Raw genomic sequence first — 23,809 nt, 5'->3', positions numbered from 1 at the left:
TACTTATGAAGTGTACATTCTATTCATTAAATTACTGTAAGTAAATTATTGCTGTATTTCATTATATTTTATCTTCGATTAAAATAATTTGATGTATTATTAAATATTTTCAATGTAATGATTATGTTCAATGTAACGATTTCAATCTTTAATAGTTATTCTTCTTTTTGCTATTTAATGAAAGTAATAGTAAACAAAAAGGCTAATTAATTTAAATTCAAGGTCGGCGACACAACTTACACAACCATCATCAATGACATTTTATAGATCAATGACCATCATAGAATTTTCAGTAAGAATGTTTAAAAATTTTCCTCATTATGGTTTATACTACACAAAGTTTAATGTTTACTTAAGATAAATTTAATTTTAATTGCATGGTGTAATGGTCGCCATACCAGCCAGTCATGTCCGCATGACATTTGGAAAACCAGGGTTCACCTCCAGGTGATCCCTGTTTGTCCAAATACGTAAATTGTGAATTCTTATATTTGTTTTACACTTGATATTTTTTGATTTGTCTACTTTTATCCACAGCATCCTCGAATTTGATTATGTTAGTTTGGAACTAATATTGTTGGAAAATTTAGTGCTGCATATGATTTTGTAGGCATGTAATTTATATATAGCAGACAATTTTTGGAAGGTACATTTAGATTTTTACATTATTGCAAATTCATGTCTGTCGTAAAAAAATTGTAAATCACCTTGAAAATAACAATATTCAGATTGACAAGTTTTTAGACATGTATTTACATAACAAATTATATTGATATTGTTTTTCTGGTTTCACATTGTAGGTTTTGATTAATTTTAGTTGGTTCATTTAGGGTGAAAAAAAAATAAAACAATCATGAAAATACACAAAAAAATTTATTCACCACATAAAATTTCCTTGATAATAATCTTGCTCATGCAAAATAACAGTTATATTTTTTTGTTTTCTTTGAAATTCCACATTAACATACTTATAGCAACATCCACGATCACAGGAAGGTTAAAATTTTGGAATAGAAAAGTTACTTTAACCATAAAAGAGCTTGACACGTCAATAACTTGGTGTTACTACAAATTAAAAACTATTTATAAATACATACATGAGTATTAGTTGAACGAAATAAGATACAGGTATACACATACATAAAAGTGATTTAATTTTATTCATAGCAGTAATTAGCATCCTTAATTGTTAACGGCATATAATATTTCAAGCTTTGAGCAAAATCACCGTAAATAAATATTATAAACCATTCACAACAGTAGAAGATTTACCTCAAATTTTTCCTCGTAAGTATAAAATTTTCACTGACATTTTTCGTCATTTTCAAACAGTTTGTCAGAATATTAGAAACATTTAAAAGTTTTTAGGCTACGTATTATATTTAACACCTATTTATTTAACAGTTCAGTAAGGTTCAGACCCATTTCATACTATCAGATTGATTTGAGATGCATAATTTTTTAATACATTAAGATTGACAGCATTTATGTAAAATGCTTTTACAACATATCATGAACAGAAAAAGAAATGAGAAGGAATAAAATTGAATAACCAGAATAAATAAAACAAAAGCTATTGTTACAATCATTGAATTTGATAAAATTAATTTTATCTTATTGATGATAAAATAATAGTATAGTGGTCTTTGAGAGTTTACTGAATACTGTTGATGTTTATTTAAATTATTATTTAGAAGTTGTATCTCAACGACATTTATATTTTTACAGAAAAAAAAAACGAAGTGAAGTAGGTAAGTAAGTTATTTGAGAATTCAGTATTAAAATTGTGAAATGGGTCCACATTAAATATATTGTAAAGGTGGAGATATAAAATACTATGTAACAACATAAAATATAAATCTTATCTTATAACACCTCGAGTTGAAGATAGGTTACTATAGGTACACAAACTATCATATACTCGTAAATTTTGCAGTCATTTTTTTCTTCATAAGTCAAGTTTTTATTTATATAATGTCATGACTGCATAATTTTTTTTACATTTAATTAATTATAATATTACATCAAACACAATTACATGATTTGGGTACATAGAGAATGAAGTCACAATGAGATAGGTAGGTATAGAAAGTAAAGTAATCACACATATCCAATAATACATGTACTTGTAACGTGTTTCATACTTATTTCTAGTGTATTATCAGTTTTACTGAGTGAATGTATGACTAGCATAAAATAGATTTGCTTTGTAAGTTCAATTATATGCTTTAATCATTTCATAGTGGATCAGACATTTAGGTTAGTTTAGGGTATTTGTACTTTTGCAGGTTTTGACTGATAATGTTACATTCTTATTTTAAATTTAATTGAGATCTAGTGAAAAATACTTCAATGAAGGGGGCTTTAATTTTGATGTATTTTCTCATTAAGTAACATAATGATGTACTTAAAAATGGAATTTCTTATTACTATTTTAAGATTTAGGGTAGGTATGGGTGAAATTAATAAAGCCAAGCTTTATTACTTATGACATAAATGAAGCAGTAAGATTATACTAAAATTTTAATTGAATAGATAGCAATTGAAATTATACGTTTATGTACTGATAATGAGAAAAAAATATATTAGGTAGGTATAGTCCGCGCCAAACTGCTAGTCCGCTCTGACGTTGTTGCGAGCAGGTGTAGTATACAATTTGCTATGGCGACACGTTTGATTTCTATGTTCAGAGCGGACTAGCAATTTTACGTGGACTATACCTACTAGTATTGCGTGATACATATTTTTGGCCAGAACCAGAAAGCATAAGAATCATTATTATTCGGATATAAGAATGTTTTTCTATACCGATTACAATAAGATTAAATTACATACAGATTTCATGATGTAAATTTAAAGCTTGGCTTGAGAACATAGAAATAATAAAATATTTTAAACATAACATGTAATCCAATGAAGTTATAAGTATAAATTTACTAAACGACTTGAAAGTCACTCTGATTCATAAGTTAGTTGTATAGTGCTAATAGCGGACGGTATTAACGTTTTGCAACGAAAATACAGTTTTAACTGACATTCATGCTAACATTCCAACTATAAAAATTATTTAGCTGTAGACAAAAATGCACGTAAATCAATTTTGAAATATGGAAAAAGAATGATAATTTTTAATAGAAAGGCAAGTGGTGTAGCATATAATAACATATAATATAGAATACAAATTTAATAAATTATCTTATTCTGGACGTAGGTAAGAAAAGTGTGTCTACCCACGTAATGTACAAATTCAGTGAAATCATATTCATTTGCTTTTCGCGACATTGTGGATCAAGGTAGGATATCCATCTCCTTTATAATGATATCAAAATATAATAACATGATATATTTGAAAGTATTTGTAAAATAAACACGATATTCTTGGACCCAATAGGCCAGTTTTATTATACTTCAAAATCGATTCAATAATAAGAAGTGCCCATTCCTTTGTCCATTACTATTTTGACCATTGGGTTGGTCAGTGTATATTTTTGATGAAAGTAAGTATTTAGAAAATATCGTGTATTTGGAAAGATTATAATAACATTTTTTTCATTCCCTTTTAAAAAATAATTCATCTCCAGCATCTGATCCACGTTTTTTTTTCTGTCAGATCACAGAAAAGAGTTAACAGTCATCATCATTGTAAATTAGATAAGGTGTTTATTAGCAAAGGTATCTAATTTGCCAGGCTACGTACATACGTACTATCGCAAACATTTGGTACCAAAAATAGACATGATTATACTGAACACGTCTTACTAGATGTAAAAAATATAGGTATCAATGAACAACAACAAGGAATAGGTATCCGAGAAGTGTACAAATATTTCTCGTACCTCTACTCAAGTACATCTATAACAATATTTAATACTTTAGAAAGGCGTTAACATACCACATAGAAGATCCCAATCCAATCATTCTTCCTAATCTATCTAATACACTGATATTCCTCACAGCTCCCAGTTTATATTCCATAATCGAAGCTCTCGAACTCTGAGAACCTCGAGTCTTGTTTCTGGAGGCGCTGTTGGCATGCCTCGAAGTAACTGTCTTGGATCCTGTACATCCCTGAATTCGCTTGGTACATAAGCGTCTCTAATATGCGTTCATTCTTAATCGCTTTAGTCGGGAGCACCACTTTTATCAATTCTTGCGGTGAAATTCTATACAATTTCAGGTCTCTGGCTAACCGCTCCATAATACATTTAAATTCATTTTTGGCATCAGTCTTGTTAGCAGTTTTAGATTTGACTTTGTTCCGTGCCCAATTGAGCATCGCATCGAACTTCCTGATCTCAGTTAGTTCGAGCGGTCGGCACATGATCATCTGGAGCATCGATTCGGAGAGGTTGAGATATTCTGGGTTCTGGAACAGCGCGTATGCTCGTTGTTCGGTGAACGCCATTATCATATTAACTAGCTCCGAAGCTGACGTGTAACGCCAGTAGTAGTTTTCCAGTGATATCAGCATGGTGCATACCTAGAAAATAATCACAGTTGAATAACATGCTCAAAAGATGCATAGGTAAATCTTAACATTAATTGAGTCATTTGACTTAATAAGATATAGATAGTAAAATACTTAAGAGCACATACCACTTCTATCCTCAGAAACTGTTTAGCATGGTGGAAACAGGCTTGCAATAATTCGGGAAGATCATAATGTTCCGCTGCACATATGAGTCCTGGTATGGAGGCGCAGGTCAAAGGGCAACTGCCAGTGTGTAAATAATCTAAGAGTATACGGAAAGTCTCCGGATCAAATTCGATTATGGAGAACTGAAACAGATAAAAGTGATTGATTAGATTTCACATATTTCACATTTTATTATAAAATTGAGATTTTTTTGTGACTACTATTCCATAATAAGGGAATAGTAATCACAAAAAAATCTCAATTTCTTTTATAAAAATAAAATAAAATATTTGAAATATTTTAATCCAATAGCCCTGAAAGCTTAAGACTGGAAGTAGGCATCCCGGGAGGTAGACAGGAAAGTTTTGTCTTAGTGACCGCGCCTGGCATTGCGTGTGCAATGGCTGCTATATCCGAATATATCATTAGATATCTTCTTCAATAGAAGAGAGAGAGCGGTTACATTGGTAGTTAATGGAGGTGGCGTTTACTTCCTAATATTATTTATCAGTCTATTACCTCAGTCTGGGCGAGCTTAGCCCGGTCCACTTTTTGTGCGTCAGCGCATACAGAAAGTCTTGGCACTGCAAGTGCTGCGTTTTTGTCTTTATCTTTGTCTTTTCCTTCTTTATCTGAAATTTAATCAGTATTAAATTTTAGTTCCACATGAAATTTATAAAGTGAATAATATGAATGAATGAATGAAGAATGAATTAATAAAGTGAAAAATCAAAACCAAAAGTCATAATTAAGTTTCGCGTAGTGTGACTTTTAATGAAGATTGTAGTTTTGGTCACATAGTTTGGAGAAAAGTACAGAACTACGTTATATCAATTATTTAGGTATATTTAAACATGAGCGAAACTAAGAGCATTACGTGCGCTTCTACGTGCATGTAATAATTCATCCAGGCGAGCCCGCTTCAAGTGAATTAGATGCATCGAATCATTGCGTTAAGAATAAAAGTTAAATATTACAATCATAATATTTAACGACTTACTGGAGCAGTCTTGTGAGCTAGCCCATTTCTTCTTGTCGTCTGCGTTGAGCTGAGAGTGCTGCTTGCGTATTGACCGACCCCAACCCGCCGTTATAGTGCCCAGTCGTGAAAATGCGCGTTTCACCATCGGCGAACTGGGTACACTTTTGGGCCTGTAAATACATATGCATTCCTTTGCAATATTTAGACAAATACAAAAAAATACCAATCGCATCGAAAGAAGATAAAATATTAACGTGTATGTCAATATTTCTAATAGTACTTTTACGAGGCGTTCCAGCTTAGTCCTCAGGGGTAGGGCGCATGTGTTGCCGACCTCATGTAGAAATATCTAATCCTATCTGGGTTTGATTAGATGTAGCCACTTACCATCAGGTGGATTGCATGCTCGTCTGCCACTCCAATATTATAAAAATAAAGTAGGTACTTATTTTAAGGTAGTTGGCGGTAATTTAAAAAAAAAAGTTAAGCGCCGTTTGTTTCTTAAAAATTCGCTTGTGAGAAATTTTTAGGAAGACTGCAGATCTTTACCTTGGCGACTCGATGTCTGGCACTTGTAAGAAGTTGCTGCTTTTCTGTCTAGCGGGTGTGGGCGAGAGGAGAGTAGGCGCGGGGCGAGCTAATAGTTCAGCTACCGGCACTTGCGGTGATCCGAAACCGGTTTGAATGCCATAGAGCATTTCCTGGAATACCCTGGAAAAATAGAAAAAGGAAATTTGTAAATCATACATTAAATATTATTTAATTAAGTCTTCTTTGAGTCGTACATAATGAAGAACCTCGATTGCAGGAATTAGTTTTGTTGGCTAGTCGTTTATTAGGCAAAATTATTACCCTAAGTACTATCATAAGAACATACTATAACAGTTAGGAGTATAAGTGTATAAAGAAGAGGTTTTCCTCATATAAAACGATTTTCTCAACCTCATATAAGACGTTGAGAATACGTAGTTAAAGCATTAAAACCTGGTCCACACAGGCACAGTCGATATACGACAAACTTGTTAATGGTTTGCAATGAATTAAAGTCTGGTGTAGAGGGTCATCAAATTACAAAGTTCCATCAGAAACTCAGATGTGGTTCGAAATTGACTAGCTAGCTCAGGTAGTGCGGTCGATGTCAACAACTTTATCGAGATTTTCTAACGAAACTGATGTGAGGAAGGCAAGTTTTTGATCAGATCGTGTTGTGTTGTGTGATGGGAAAGTTTTGGATTGATGGTATCTCGACCGTATTTCTATTGAATTTGACCTTAAACTCAAGTAGGGTTTTCTGATTATTTCACTAGTTATGAAGTCGAGATGCTTGAAGATGGAATTAGTTGAAATTGATAGATAGACGTGTGGATCCTGAAAAATTCATTCGTATTTCGTATTAATAGAATTTATATAGTTTTGACCTTATACGACATCAAAATTACTATAGTATGAAAATTTGCAATGGCCGTCTCTTCTCATTATCGACATATATCGTACAAATCGGATCCTACTTATTTGTAACAATATAAAATTAAATATTTTCCACACCGTTCATTGACCAGACATTGATCTATTTAAAAGTTTAAAAGAGACTTAATTTAAGGTATATTACCTGCTTCTCACACCAAGTATCGCGCGTACTCCAATGAATTTGGTCTTCTGCTTAGATTGTCCTACGAGAAATACGACATCAAACAGTTGAGCGTTCTGCGCCGAATTGAGTTCGCTGTTGAGAAATACTCGGGTGAAGTCTTTAGCCAACTGGTCATAATCCTCGAACTGGTCTCTGACTGAATCCAGTAGAGGAGATGATGGACGCATGTGACCTATTGGGCGCCAAGATCCTGAAATAAAAAAAAAATCAACGGGTTGCACTCCGGAAGTGCCAGCAGAAGTGAAAAGTTGAATATTAACCTTGTGTATTTTTGATATTTTGGAATGGTTAGGGAATTTTGCACGAATTGCTTTAATTTAAAGATTTTAAAGATTTAAAGATTTATTTCAAGCAAAAACAGTTTTACAAATGATATTGTCGTAAACAGCGGCAATAGTATAAACTGTGTCGCCACTATTTACGCCCACCTCGGAATATAGAAATAAAATTAAAGAATATTAAAGGTTAATTACAAAAACAATTACAAAAATACAATTACATGCATCTTAAATCTATGACAAAGTTCAACGCAGATGTGGTGTACGTGTGTTTTGTATATGCTGTAAGAGTGTGTGTGTGTATTTGTGTGTGTGTGTGTGTGTGTGTGTGTGTGTGGTGTGTGTGTGTGTGTGTGTCTGTGTGTGTGTGTGGGCGTGTGGGTGAGTGTATGTGCGTCTCATGCTTATTATTATCAGTATAAAAGTACTACGAGTATCAATTATGTGGTATACAATATTCATTTTTTTGCGCTATCGTACATAAACATAACAATTTATATTACATTAAAAATTTAATACTTCAGAACTATTACAACGTCTTAGAACGAATTTTCGATCAGGTCACCTGATGAGAGTTTAAGATTTTTTACCCATCACAAGAAGTGCACAACGCCGCTACAGAAGTTTTCACTTCAAAAAACCTTATTCTTCTACTTTTGACTCTAAATCGATTTAATTGAATACATTTATATTTTGAATCTCGTTTTCCTTATTTGCAATTCTTATGTCTTTCGTAGTTAACAGAACGAGTGTTTTGTTTTTACTCTCGGCAGTTAGCCAGCGATCCAATTAGTATGACGGCTGTATGACAATATAAGAGACCAATTAATTTAACGAAATTATTTGCGCAACTATGTAGAGTGGGTATATTTGAAGGTAATGGTGATTGTATTATATTTACCTCTTCTGTAGGGTTTGGGTATTTGCCCAGTTTCAGCGTGGTTCTGTAAGTTTGCGACTATATCTTCCAACATTTGACTGCGAGTACGTTCTTGCATTCGTGCGAACTTGGGCGCAGAATATGACGCTCTTTCTCCATTTACAATCTTTGTAAGCAGCCATTCTCTGTAAAAAAAATGTAATATTGCGAATAACAATTGCCTTAATTCGCATAATTTCTTAAAAAAGACTACTTCTACTGACTTTATCCGTGTAGAAATTATTGTTATTGTTGTGTTTGCAAGTAGAGTAATTGGAATATTTGGTATAACTATGTTTCTTACACTACGCCAATTGAGTAAAAGCTAAGGGAATATTTCATGATTTTTCAAAACAGAATAACTTCACTGAGATCATTGAAACATTAACATATTGTTACAACATTTTTTTAACAACAAATAACTGTCGCTCACTCGCCTTCATTATAGAAAAGCTCGTAGAAATAGCTAGCTATCAATCGTTGAAGAACTTATTGTATTCAGCGATGCTTAGTTTGGCAGGTCGATATCTATTTACCGCCTTTTCACTCCATAAATATCTTAATTATATCCAAAGTACAAATGAGATCAAGATGTGTCAAGTATCTACAAGTACAAGTAGTACACACCTAAACATGGGTCCTTTGTCGAACACACTCTGCTCCCACAAGTAGGGCTTGTAGGCGCCGACCTCGTCGCGGGTCACCACCGACACTTCATATCTAGTGGGTCGCCTTTTGATTTTCGCAGACACCCTGACTGGAATTTCAAAATATAATTTCCTTTTTACCTACTCGTATAGTAATAGTATTCTGATGTACTATAAAGACCTGCCGTGAATTAATAAACTGAGTTGTCTGCTTGTTACCTAGGTACAAACGTAGACGGGTCGTTGAACCTTTCCAGGAATGTTTTGATTATAAAGCTTTTATTAGGTACCTATATACCTAATACTGGAACATTATTTTGGTAGAAACAATTCATTTGGTACAAAAACTTATTCAGTTGAAAAAAATATTTTTTAAGAAAGTTAAGGACTATGTTTAGGTACTCTAATATAACTTAAAAACATTTCAAGACAAAAATATGTCCAGAGAGAATTAAGAAAAGCACTAGATTTATCTGACGTAAAATTTCCTCTAAACTTGAAACCTTTTATAACACTCACCTAAAATAAACGTATGCAGGAAATGGCTCTTGATACAAGCGGGCGAGAAGGCGGTATTGTCAGCTTCAAGGAACACTACACATACTATGTCGTTCCCTATATGTCGTTTCCGTTGGAGCTTTTGTGGATCATGTCGCTCGTAGGGCAGCAGCGTTGACACGTGGAACATTATCTCGATGCCACGCCAGTTGGTGTACACAGAGTACAGGCCGGTTAGATCGTGCACTGTGTCAAGACCGCCTTTGTACTTGTCGAAACCTAGAGGATAGTCATAATATTTAACTAGGAACTGCAGACATAATGTTAATTTACTTGTACATAATATGCCTTATGTAATTAATTTGTACATTAAATTGCCGGAAAATCGTATTGTTTCTTTTCATCAGTAAATATTTTAAAGGACCTATTGTTTCACTAAAGTGCAGGTAGCCAATGTAACGTGTAGAAAACAAAACAGTTTATCTAAATTAGTCTTTAAAATTTTGATTAGTTTTTTTAATGTATTATTAATATATTCCCAAAACAAAGAAAGATCTCTTATCTTGATAAGTACCTAGACCGCCTTAATTGTAAAAGAAGTAATACAAAATGAACAAATTAATTTGGATCAATTAACCCCGTGTAACATCCCGTTAACAGTAACCGTCGAATTAAAGTAATTAACGATCAACAATGTTATGCCTAGTACCTTGGTCTCCATCATTACTATATAGGTACTGTCCTTACCTAATATTTTGGGTTGGACAACAGACCAAAACATCTGCACATCTATACCCTTAATTACGCCAATTTTATCACCTAGCACTGAGAATAACGGAAGTATGAGTAACCCTGTCCTGCTATTGAGCTGTCATCAACAGAAGTGAAGTGATATTGGCAACCTGTCAAATACTGCATTAGCTACGACTCTGTTTACTGGTCATTTGTTCATTTACAAAAAAATGTATTTAGGGAGAGCACTAAAGTAATATAGGCACGTTGACGTAGACAAGTAGGTATGTTTGTTACAATATATATAGTAATACTACTTTTTATTTGGCAGACAGGCTTACTGATTCATAAATTGCAATAAACAAATAGCGAGTCGATTATCGATATACCTAATTATAGTGTAATTAAATTGTAACGCCGAATCTATGAAATGATGATATGAATCGATGAATCTAATAAACCGTCACCGTTTCCAATAAAGTATGACATTGTTTCATGTTTTCATAGGTTTGTCACTGGGAATTTCACTATCAGTAAGACGACATATTTTTGGTTAAGTAGAGGCACTACTAATCTAGTCTAATAGTTTCATTTATTATATTCATTTAGGTAAACAAGTAAAAAGACTATTTCAGGTTTTAATTTTATATTTACTGATGAGTTTTGATGTTATAAAACGTAGCAATTATTAATTATTATTATGTTCCAATTTCGACTACTATACTAGGAAAACAGTTTAGAAAAACTCATGAATTATTTACTTGTTTACTCTATGAAACATTTCTTATATAAAATAAATACCTTTCAGTCGGACTTTTTCGCCCATTACTTGTAAGAATTCTTCAAACATCGGCGAATTTTCGTTATTGTCCAGAATTTCCTCTTCGGTGTATTGATTTTCTTTTACGTAGATTACTCCTACTTTCAGCTCAGATTTGATGAAAACCTGTAACAAATTAAGAGTGGAATTTGTTAGATCCTTTTTTATAATAAAAGAGTAGCAGACGAGTATGCAGTCCGCCTGATGGTAAGTGCCTACTGCCGCCCATGAACATCAGCCTCAGATAAGATTAGATTCCTACCTGAAGTCTAATAGAGTCTACCTGAGGACTAATTGGACTGCTTCGGATAAGTAAGTCTCTCTTACCACACTCTTCAAACTAGAACATAGCAGCGTTTAATACTGCTGTTATTAGGAAGAAATAGGTGTGGCGATAGTGCCGTCGGTGTCTAACCACAGAGGGTCTACCACCTTCAAAAAAGAAAGATCATTACTAGGTAGGTAGGCATATTTAAGGCTTGCAAATAATTTTATCTCATTTTTGGTAAATGTACAGTGAAACTTGGTTAAGTGGGACCTGGATAAGTGAGAAACCTCCATAACTGGAACTCATGCTGAGGTCCCAACACTTTGGCACTGAATTACCTCTGTTAGTGGGACGAGGTAAACCTCTATATCTGGGATTTGTTCTTTCGATTTATCATCATAGTTACCTCTATAACTGAGACAGCGAGTAAATTTTATATGCATAAACCTCCGTAACTGAGATAACATTGTTTGTTTACTCATTCTTATTCTACCCACAAATTCCACACGTAATTCCAAGTACGTAAGTACAAATTTTGAGCTTCAATTCCTTCAAAACCTTCAGTTTTAGTTTCGCTTTACTATCATACAGATGTTTATTTGAAAAATGTCAAAACGAAAGCTACAATCGTTATCATTACGTGAAAAACTGAAGTTAATATAAGTTTATGAAAGTGGGAAGACACGCGAAGAAGTTTGTGCCGAATTTAATGTGCCAAAATCTACTCTTTGTAGAATACTGGGTAAGTGGAATACCTCTATAAGTGAAACGACATTGCAGGTCCCTTGATGTCTCACTTAACCAGGTTTCACTGTATATAAATTAAGTCCTTATTGTGAGACAAAATAAATGAATTTTATTATTATTATTATTATTATTTATTGCGTTTGGAACGTCCTCAGCCTCACCTTCTCATTTATTCTATAATAGGTATTTTAGGTTTCAAAATGTAGCCAATACCTATTTGTAGTCAAAAATGCAGGTTTAAATACGACCCATAGATAAGTACGATACGAACTTAGTTTCATTTGATCAAAAACTGGGACATCTGACGTGCCTACAAGTATCTTTATTGTCAAGATGCCACTGGGACTAATAACTATTAATTGCTCTATTTTTGTTCTTTAGTTATTTACTTCGATTACAATAAGTATTAAACTTCTCGACATGATATTACGAAAGAAAGTTAAGAATTCCATGCAGAACTGAGTATTATGACGTACTTAAGTCGAGTCGATAAATCCATTGACTCCAGGGACATCTCTTAATATCTCTCCAACTTGGCTCCGCAACTCGCAGCGATCTCCAGATAATAAAATAACGCCCACTTCGTTTAGCAAAAAATATTTTATACTAACGACAGCTTTGTAAAGCAATTTGCTTCATAAATTTGGATTAACGTTAATAACAGTAAGCTCTATAATTATGAGAAAAACAGGAAATAATACATTATAAAATATACGATATAAAACAGTAACAGTTTAAAAAACCTATAGCTAGTAGTAGGTTTTGAATAAAAAAAAAACGATTATTATATTAACTATGCGTTTAAAATACTTTTGAGAAGAATACACTGGCAAGGGATTAAATTGATAAATAATGTGTAGAACAAATAGGAAAATGAGAGTTTCAGAGTTTTATGCTCCTCCACAATGCTCGAATGCAGATTATTTTAAGCTAATACAGGCGCGGAAACACTTAAACAGACCCGTTGTGTAATGTGTTTAGGTTAATTTTATAGGTATAGGTTACACGAAGTAAAACGCGACCACGCTTCTTGATACCAAATCTTAATTTTAGCAAGTGGCTACTTATTATTATCCAATGGTGTATTTATCCAATTGTAAGTTTTCGGATTCATAACTAAGAATATTGGCAAGTATTTATTTAAAGTTTCGATTTGAGGCAACGAGTCCGAGGAACTTTGGGAACTCAGTATTTATTCGTTATAGATAAATCAGGCGGTTGGTGAATTAATATTCGCTTAGTGTGGAAATTTTGAAGCAGTTTACAGACTTAATTTAGTTTTAAGGACTTGAATTTCAAATTAAGATTATTGGTGATCATTAATTTGATGCCTACCTAACTTATGTTCTTAGGTAAGGCACGCACCAATTACCAATGTAATTTATAACCTACAGTTGTTTATTTTTTTACTTAAAACGATATAGGTAAGTAATGAAAAGTAGGTATATTTTTAGAGCAACTGCTATAGCAAGACAGCTTAAAATCTTAGTTTAATACGTCACCATTACGTCATAGGTAAAATTTAGTTATTCATAAACAGTTCTTCTGATTTCTTGTGGTTTTTATACTACGGCCAGCTCTTAAAAAAAATAATTATATTTGCCTGGTCGTGACGAAAATGTGACAATGCATTCAGTTTGGCGTAACACCAACATACGCTACTTATTTCAAGTACACTTACGTCTTTTACCAGTGTTTTATATTTAGAGAGCGATATAATTAGTTATTTTATGCGGTCGCAAAACAAACTGTTCTATAATAAACTTTAACGGGTTAGTGGGCCACTAAAATTGATGTGGGTACATATCCAGAGATGTAACATGGTTCGTATTCAGTGAATTTGTTCCCGTTTCATGTATTTACTGCAGTAGTTACAGAGTTTGAACCTTGTTTTTTCTGTTTCATGGTTTGAACTATGACCAAATGAAAATAGTATGTAATTTTTGTATTGTAGTAGGTATATTTTTGTCAACTACGTAATAACTAAGCTCAATTTATAGATTTATAAAGGCTCATACTGTTTTATGGATAGTTACACAGTATTTTTGTTAGACAAGTTAGTGTTACCATGTTACGCAGCAGTTAATAAATATGTTAATGTTTTCCCTAGTTCAATCGGGCACGAAAACCGTGGTTCTTTTAAGAAGCAACATTTAATATTTCGATGTAAAAGATGTAGCAAGAAAGACAAGTATGTTGTACTAGCTATATGGCAGGTATACAAATATACCTATTTTAACGTAACTACACGTCTACCTATGATTTATCAAGGTGAGTACTATTTGCGCACGAAGCGGATTGCATCTCAAAAATGCAGCAGGCGCATTGTATCATCTCAACAAATAAGTTTATATTTGGAAGCATCTATGTTAGCGAGACTATTATTTTATTCGTCGAGAAATTGTTTTTTCCTTCGACTTGAGTTACATGATGGACTCTGTGATCTCTCGATGATCTTTCTCGGTGATTTGATTAATGTTAAATATTCTACTACATTCTACTACTTACTCTAAAACGCATGGATGCCACTTGTTCTCCCGATGTCTGGTAGATTGCTCGTAAGTCTAGGTATACTTGTATGTCTCAGGTTAAGATTCAATTAGAAACAATTTATTTAAGTACCTAACGCGAAGTTCGTAGTGGCAAGTCATACCGAAGCAGGTGTAATAGGTATTAGGTACAGAACAAAGTTGTCGGGTCGTACGGTCTGATGAGAATACAGTTTACGGCCCTTCTGCCTAATAAACCCGACATAAAAGTATTCCTGAGCCGGTACCCACGGCTACCTACTTTTTATGTCTTCTTTATTACTTTATCAGGAACCGTTTATATACTAAAATGTTTACATAGATTTTAATGTGTGTGAATTGTAATGGGAAATAAAACCTGTTGTAGGTAACTATTAATATTGCTAATAGGCATTGACTTTTATGTATGAAAGCATACCAAAATGTGGGGTCTTAGGGTCTTCATTCTACGGGAGTACGTAAGAATTCATAAAAACGGCCGATCGTGGTTTAAAATCCACTTTGATTTCTTGGGAAAATGGAAAAAATAAATAAACCGTGAATAATGACACAAAGATCTTGAAAGCATACGTCATCCTCCAATCGAACTGTCAATAATAAAGTTGGACAGGTTTTCGCTCGCAAAACATTTATCCATCATTGAATAGACGTCGAAATAGTTTTTCGCTTTCTTGTCGAGTCATTCATGTCAAACAACCTTATAGGCACGTTATCGATTACTTTGTTGTTAGACTAGACAAAGGGGAGGAATCGCTTTATTTTCTTATTTTTAGAATTCAATCAGGAAAGTATGTTAGTGGAGCGCTGGAGTCCTGCGAGGAGGAATGAAGGACGTATTAGCCTCTTCGATCGCCATGTGTTCCATTAAAGGAATTGGATATTTGCCGCTCTTTACTAGATGGCCTACCAGTAGTATATTTCAGTTTCAAGATCAAAACTTACGATTTTTTCAAGTTGAGCTCGTTTTACATATCCGTTATCACTTGGCTTGCTTATTTCTTTGCTTAGTAGTTATTAATATAAGGCACTCTTGTCACGTGTAGAAGTGGATTTTACTCACCTATATCTGAAGTAGGTAATATCCGAGATATCTACACTTAAAATAATCTTAAACAAATCTTTAGAATTGTGCAATTCAATTAAAAGTTTTAGTAGCTCCATTAGTACATTATTTAAATTTAAACATCAGAGTATACAGAAACAAAATTACCTTAATTTATTGCACTGTTAACAAGCTACTTAATTCAGTAGCTTTTGCAAGGTGTAAAGCCGGGTATTTAACTGACGTTCTATTGTTTCAATTCAAATGTCAGTTATAACATTCCAAGTGAAACAATTTTGCCCGAAAACAGTTCATAGTTCCGTTGTGTGAGATAAATTCACATATGCGAGGCATTTTATTCATGAAATCCGACGTTTCACTGAATCTCAAATGCAAAGGACGGACAGGACGCTAGCTTTCAACAAAGTTCCGACTTACGCGTACCTCTGACGGCACGTAATGAAAATTGGCAGATCACTGGATCGAACAAACTTGGCCTAAGAGGCATAGCTTTCCAACATGAATTCTAAATAAACGGGCGTAGGTTCACTTCCGAATAACACGGTAGATTTTAAATTTACAATGCCTGAAGTGAACACAGCACAGTTACATTTTCGGATAAACAATATGCAGATAAATATATTATTATGGAACGCAGATATTACACAGAGTGATAATATTGGAGAGTGGTGCAGACAGCTTTGTCTGTTGTTATATTCTATTTTGAAGCTTAGCGTCGCAAGCTAGACGTCTGTCATTTCACCTTATATGAGTTTTAGTAATGAAAACTACATTTTAGTTATTAAACTTATTTCTATTTTACCAACAGATAGTTTTTCTTTATTCTGTTAATACATTACGTAAAAAGTTTTACCTTTATTGTACCCTAGTTACCTATTACCTACCTACCTACCTACCTACCTACCTACCTACCTTTTTTTATTTTTTTAACGAGGGGGAAACCTTCAAAAGGTACCCGACGACGTGGGAGCGACGCCGGGTTATGTGGGATTCTTACCGCACTAAAACCCCCCGGTGGCCGTCCTCAACGCTTGTTGGAGAACTCCGGGATCTCTGACGGAACGCAACCGGAGTCCTCCAAGCGCGATGCCCCGATCGGGCCTTGCCCTGGGGGAGCAGTTTTCGCTCCTCCCGCACCATCTGGTGTTCACGACGGTATGCGACCACACATACCGCCGTCCTTCCCGGGATCGCTTACTGGACGGGTCGAGCTCCCACTCTTGCCGCCCGCAAGCCCAGAGGCCCCCTTTTAGTCGCCCCTTACGACAGGCAGGGGATACCGTAGTCCTATTCTGGTCCCGAAACTACAGGGACAACCTATTACCTACCTACTAAACATTTTTATCATTCCGTTTACATGCAATGCTATTCAGTTCGTCCGTATGAAGCCATCATTCATAAATAGCACAACTGTTTTATCATTATAAGAGTCCAAAGTAATCGTCAATCATCAATTTTAAGGTACGAAAGACAAGCAAAGGGCCACTCCCTCTTTCTCAATAAGGAATCCCTTCTTGACTAACGGGGCTCATTAATGTTTCACCGCTGAGAGCGGCGGCGGCGTTTATTTAATCATTAGAAAGTGAAAAAACAATCGCAACGAGAAAACTTTTGCTGATTATTTACTTGAGATTTTGACTTTGCTGTTCGAATGCTAAATGTTATAAGGAATTCTTAGATCGGTATTTCCGAACGTTTCACTCAAATAACGCTGTAGGCGCAGTTGAAAATTATTCTAATTCTTATAACTGTGGTTTGGTAAGAAATAGTCGCAAACGTGTCGTGGCTACCCAGAGAATTGAATTTGGTGCGTTAGCGTTTGGCACACTTCATATCAGGATATGGAATAACTCCTGTTGCAGTAAAGCAGGAATATTAGGTCTACGAGAAACCATTTCAAAACTACCAAGAAAAGAGTCAAAATGAAAAATTAAATTGCAAAGTTCCAGCTGAACTTATGCCCACATAGAAGTTTCTTCAGCACGTGTCTACTTTTCATACCTGATCAAGCTTGAGTAGTTCCTCCGGAGTGTCAGGGAGCTGCCCCAACATAAGCGGCGGGTTGATGTTCACCTCCTTGCCCAGAGACCGAACCACCTCCTCGCGGTTGTACCGGTCGGCAAAGACGCATGATGCTGGGATCAGCCCGTGTACAGTGTAGCTGATAGCTCGGACCAGGATCCTGTGGAGTAGGAAAATAAATAATAATGTGGCACTACTATCATCTATAATATAATGAGGAGGTAAAAAGTTGGCGTACCCATATCGAAATGTGGTGGTAAAATATTGTTTATTTTGTACGTCTCAGAATAAAGTAATACCTAAGTATAGAGGTGGAAGTAATAAAGTTTGGATAAAAACTACTTGTTAAATTCTCCACTTAACACTAATCTATACCTAAATGAGTTTAGTTCAAAAACGGAGCAGAGATTTATTAAAAATATATACAATTTTACATTATATACAAATCAAAAGACTTGCCAAGTTGATTTGTAAAGCTTACATAAAAGCTTTAATTGTAAGCTACCTTCAGTTTTCCTAAACAGCACTATGAATTTCAGTATTTTACAGCAAAACCTACGCAATATGAAATTTGCATGTATATTTCAGGCGGAATTACATAAACAACAATTAATGCTAGGTCAGTAACCGCGGATTGTTGATTCGAAATTTGAATTGAATGATTAAATTTCGAACTGTCAAATCTAAGAGGAAGCTTGGTGGTATTTAAATCAAAGACTTGAATATTATTTTGGTAACCAAATTCATTTTATCTAGGTACTTAAGTGGATATAATGCGTAGTCGTATTAGGTAAATAGGTAAATCCTCTGTCATAGCAGGTATAGTTAATAGTTTAGGGCAGTAAGGGAACTTTTTATGGCATCACAGACCACATAGTAGCTTCGTGAGGTAACGGTTTAGAAGTAGTTTCTGAAATATTGATGGGCGTTAGGTATGTAAAAACACAACTAAGCTCTGATGTTTGTCGGCGAAAGATTAGGTTTTAGAAAAGGTCCACGGGCTGCAGTGAGAGGTACTTTCCCCTATATCTTTTTTTAGAATATTGTACATAAGATACTTAGGTACTTATAAAATAGATATATTCAGTACGTAGGTACTCTGTTGAAAGCACATATCACCTAAATATTGTGCTAATATAGAACTCCTAAATATTCGTAAAAAATTTGAACAGTGAATGTTTTTAATTAAATTCTCCCGTTGTCTCGTCGTTTCAGTTTTCCTATGACAGAGAGTAATGAAAATGCCAGTATTCGCCGTGAGAATCCCTGGAATCTTCAGCGAGCAATTCCTATGTAAAAGGAGATATTTTTTGCGGCGTGTCTTGATTTTATATGATGTCAAATTATATTATTTTTATGTCTGTATTTTATTTCGCGTAAATGTATATTTACATAATGATACATAACAATGTATCATTATGTATGTATTATGTATGTGTGTATATAATACTCATTTATCACTCTGTAGTAAAAAAAATGTTGTGTGAGGCGTGGTTCACAAAACTTTAGCGGCGGTTCCTTGGTGCTTTGTGCTAAGTTGCAGAACTAATGGAGGTATTTCTCATGTGATATGGCTCCAAGGTGTCGAGGTGTACAGGTCGTGTCCCAAACCATGTTGTTCGCGATTCCACGGCAGGTACTAAAGGTAAAACGAGTCACTTGTCATCGTTTATGTTAGTTTGTTTGTTAGTGATGATCGTGAATATAATTTATTGATCCGGAGATCGCTCCACTATGTATACATTTGTATTAGATTTATAACATTTCGCGGACCCAATTCACTTACACATATATAAGTACTCACATACATATTTTACGTAGCGATTGAAACAGATTTGGGTTCGTGATATCATATTATTTATTCACGCTCCGTAATGTGAAGGTTTGGTACCCTACAGCGCGGAGAAAGCTTCATAAGGTACATTAATATGAAACACGTAGAACTCCGTTTTAAATTTACTTCTCACGGAGCGCTCGCGGGGCGTCGAATGACTTTTTGTTCGAATTGGGAAAGTCTTTGGGCTTGTTGCGGTGTATTTTATTGTCATCCGAAACAACTAAGTTTATTCAAAAACTTTTCCATACGGGAGCATATTCTTGAAATATACATCTCACGAATGCGTGAACAAACATTTATACAGGGTGTTTTATATTATTTTTGCTGTCATTCCAATATGATTTAAAGTATGACTTTTTAACTTAGGTAATAGTCACTAAGGTTACATATGATATAGTTATATCGTATAATTTTAAATATTATACGTACTTATGTGTATAAATGTATGTAGTTACCTATTCCTATTCCATAGATTAAAATATCTACTTTGTTTTTATGAAAACATTACCTTCCAAAGTGGCGTAAAAAGTAAAAAAGGAAGTATTGGAAGAAGAATATTACATTCGACCTATAAAAACTTACAATATCTTTATACATTTTTATGAGAATTTTAACATCTTGAATGTTTACATTGTTTACTGCGATAATAAAATGTCTGTAATAGAAATAGCACTCGAATCGATCTTCCGCCGAACGCGTCATATAAATAACTTGTGACGTATCTGAAAATATTTCACAGACAGTGCAGAAATAAAGTAGGCAGTATCACTTGGAACATATAGCATTACCAGTGATTATCCATTGATGAAAAGTTAATCGTAATTAAATACAAATAAAACCAAAAATGACATTCACCGAGTACCTTCTATAGTTATCCGAGGCAGTCCAGTTTAGGCGTATAGGTAACGCTGTGGCCGCCCTCTGGTAGGAATCTTATCTGGGGTTTAAACGCTTATTAGTCTTATTACACAACCCGATATGAAGGGCCCTGCATCCAGGGTGGGCGTGTACTCTAGTTAGTGCGGCGCTTATTACACTTCTCTGCAAATTGGGCCCTAACTCAGTTTATACGCGAATGTCTAGAGAGATAAACGTATTGTCGCATTTTACATTATGCCGTCGTCAGTATCGAAACTTCAAAAAGTTGCTGTAGCGACAACCGTGCTCGCAATAACAAATATTAAAAAAAGAAAGAAGAGAAAGATCTGGGTGAAAGAGTATTTGCGGTTACGTGAAAAGCTTTCAAATATGCAAATACTTAGCGTGCTTGAACCGGGAGATTTAAGGAATTATCTCAGAGTAGGTGCAGAACAATTTGAACACTTGTTGAGTTTGGTTGAGGTTGACACCTTACATACAAAAGCAAAAGCAACTGAGCTCCCTAACCGCCCTAAACGTTATTACACTACCCAATCTGCAGGGCGCTTAGGGAGCTAGGCAGATCGGGATGATCCGATCGCCCTAAATAGGGACACTAACTCCCTAAGTCTTATTACACCACTCTTAGTTAGGGTTAGGGTCCCTCAAAATTGGGTGGTCTAATAAGGCCTTTATTACTAATGTCCGTGGGTGGCAGATGTAAGTAGGTATATACCTTCAGGTTGGATTGTACGGTAAAAGTAAATGCCACCACAGCGCAAACAAGACAGGTAAAACGAACTCTAGATTTGGCACGAATCCTCATCATAATATGCATATATAAACACATAAACACAAAGTAACCGCAGACAAATTAGACAAGGTTATTCGTGAATACAGACAAGTACGCTCCTTGTTGACTTAAACACGAATCCTTTATGAAAGGTACACCGTTTAACTAACGAATGAGCATAGCATGGAGAACAAATATTTGATTAGAGCAGAGAACACGGTTTCTACCGCAACGTTGTTCTGTGGACCTTTTGATAACACACAATTACATTTATGTGCTTACCTTCTCTTTTAATTTGTTTGCTTAAGATGTCTATTTAATATAGGTACTCTTTAGGCAGCGATCTAAGTAGCTACTACTTTTGAAGTATATTTACTTAGGTATTCGTTGGACTGTTGTTACATACTGTAGTTAAAAAACAGGTGACTTAGCATTTAATTAAATATTGATGATTCTGATGTCTATGTACCTATCCAATGTTGGTGAAGGTGAAAAATAATATATACCTTTTACATGTAGGTACACCAATATAGGTACACTATTTTTACTTTATGTTGCCTGAGATAAATCGACGATGTGATGAAGTCTTAACAATTTTTCTTAGAAAGTTAGTTTTTATTTACCACTATTTTTAAGGTTTTTGGAGTTTATTGGAGTTTACTCCTTAAGAAACGATTTGAGTTATAAGGCCCGGTACGGAAATTTTATGAGGAGTAAAATCAAGTGTAACACGAAAAGTTGAGGCGTTACGTAGAAAGAGACAAACATATATATCCACACTTTACGCGCAACACCAGTGAAGTCACTGAATAGAAATGTCATAATTTTATTTTTATTATTATTTATATTATTTTGTAACATACTTTATGTAATACGCATTATTGAAGTAATATAAATAATCCGAATAATTACAGATATATGTTTGTTTCTCTTATCATTTTAGCAGATGCGTTCATTTACCCTTTTTTTCTAATCGATATACCTATATCATAATTATCGTTCGTAAGGAGTAAACTCCAATCGTGCGTCGTAGCTGACACTCACACACTTTTTTTTTAAATATTCTTCTGTTATCAACCTCTCTTGCCTGCTCGATATTAAATAAAAATATTAATAACCTTCTTCAAAGTTAAGTGTAAAATGTTTTATCGGAAAACTAATTGTCGAATCGTAATTAAAGTGAGAGTCGAGTTTAAGCGTTGAGAAATTATGAAACCAGTGTCGCGTGCAGTGTTATTAAAAGCATTTTTGATTTTATAGGTCAATTAGATCGAGTTCAAAACATAAAAAACTTAGAATGAACTTACGTTCTTTAACACAGCTATTTCTGCCTCATAACAGCAGTGTTAGGAGCTGCTGTGTTTTAGTTTGAAGGCTGTGGTAAGGTGTCTCCCTTTTACTTACTACGTCTTACTTTTCTGAGGCGTTCCAGCTTAGTCCTTAGTTCCAGCTTAGGCCGACCTCAGGTAGGAATATGTAATCCTATCTGGGGCTGATTACAAAAGTCCATGGGCGGTACTAGCCACTTACCATCAGTGGCTCCTCTGCTACTCCTATAGGTATAATAAAAAAAATCTGAGTATTGATATCATTATTTCGTAAAAAGATCGTATCACATATTTTATTCAATAGTCCATTTGCGTTTTCATCGAATATCTAAATGGAAAATTAATCAAGATCAAACTTCGTACTTTTTAACAATAATATTTTTCAATCAAACATTTCAATCATGAGGGGATTTTGAGATTGAAATGTAATACCTAGTATTGTGGGCGTAAATCATTGGACGGAAATGAAAAGCGCTATTTACGATTTCAAATGTTTCACCACCAGAGAAAATACAAAAAAATTATAAACGATAGATATTCACGAATTATAGTAATTCCATAGATAAGTATGGATATCTCACCGCCTTGTAATTGAAGAAAGCCATTAAATGGCTTAAACGGCTGACAATTCTGTCAGCCATTTAATGGTTGTCATGGTGTAATTTACGTGGAACAATGCCGACATGCGCAGTTAAGACACGAAATCGAAGAAAAAGTGCGGAGATATCGTTTCATTCGCTCTAAAAATTACATTTTTTAGATATATATCAACACGAAAACAGATGACAGTGACAATGACAAGCCACTTGTAGGAATACCTTCAAGAGAATGGTTCGGGAGCATTACTTACGTATGTCCTCCAATACTTGAGTCTTTCAACTCTCCTTAATTCACTGTGTTGTATATATTTATTTGTATATATTATATTTTTATTATATATTTATATATTATTTATATTTATTTATAATTATTATATGTAGATATTGTATGTTTTTTCCATAGTTGTATTTATTGATATTTTATCATTACTGCTTATGTTTATGCCTACCACATGCTATCGCCATCACCCAGGGTCGACTGGCAGAGAATGCCATTAGGCATTAAGTTTACCCTTTGTAACCCTTAGTTTAAGGTGTACAAAAATAAATAAATAAATAAATAAAATAAATTTCAATTGTCAAAACTGGTTACATTTTCTCGTT

The 23,809-nt window shown here is 34.3% G+C and overlaps 1 protein-coding gene across 1 annotated transcript in view; it reads right to left on the bottom strand.

Annotated features, from left to right (window-relative positions):
• Positions 1 to 856: 856 nt before the first annotated feature.
• The window catches only part of rsh (Rap GTPase activating protein radish), a 120,000-nt gene continuing 97,047 nt past the window's right edge, over positions 857 to 23,809 (bottom strand). The window contains exons 8-18 of the mRNA XM_073075161.1: positions 17,771 to 17,951; positions 11,145 to 11,289; positions 9,633 to 9,890; positions 9,094 to 9,223; positions 8,449 to 8,612; positions 7,228 to 7,459; positions 6,168 to 6,329; positions 5,637 to 5,788; positions 5,156 to 5,268; positions 4,597 to 4,779; positions 857 to 4,480 (exon numbers count right to left, since the gene is read on the bottom strand). Of these exons, the coding sequence (XP_072931262.1) occupies positions 3,965 to 4,480; positions 4,597 to 4,779; positions 5,156 to 5,268; positions 5,637 to 5,788; positions 6,168 to 6,329; positions 7,228 to 7,459; positions 8,449 to 8,612; positions 9,094 to 9,223; positions 9,633 to 9,890; positions 11,145 to 11,289; positions 17,771 to 17,951 (2,236 nt within the window). The 3' untranslated portion in view covers positions 857 to 3,964. The remainder of the gene's footprint in view (positions 4,481 to 4,596; positions 4,780 to 5,155; positions 5,269 to 5,636; positions 5,789 to 6,167; positions 6,330 to 7,227; positions 7,460 to 8,448; positions 8,613 to 9,093; positions 9,224 to 9,632; positions 9,891 to 11,144; positions 11,290 to 17,770; positions 17,952 to 23,809) is intronic.

This window comes from Epargyreus clarus, unplaced genomic scaffold, assembly GCF_041222505.1.
Source record: "Epargyreus clarus isolate Ecla_fem2 unplaced genomic scaffold, WU_Ecla_fem_2.2 ptg000001l, whole genome shotgun sequence".
Lineage (NCBI taxonomy): Eukaryota > Metazoa > Arthropoda > Insecta > Lepidoptera > Hesperiidae > Epargyreus > Epargyreus clarus.
Note: the sequence above shows the minus strand (reverse complement) of the source record. Positions and strands in the feature narration are given on the sequence as shown.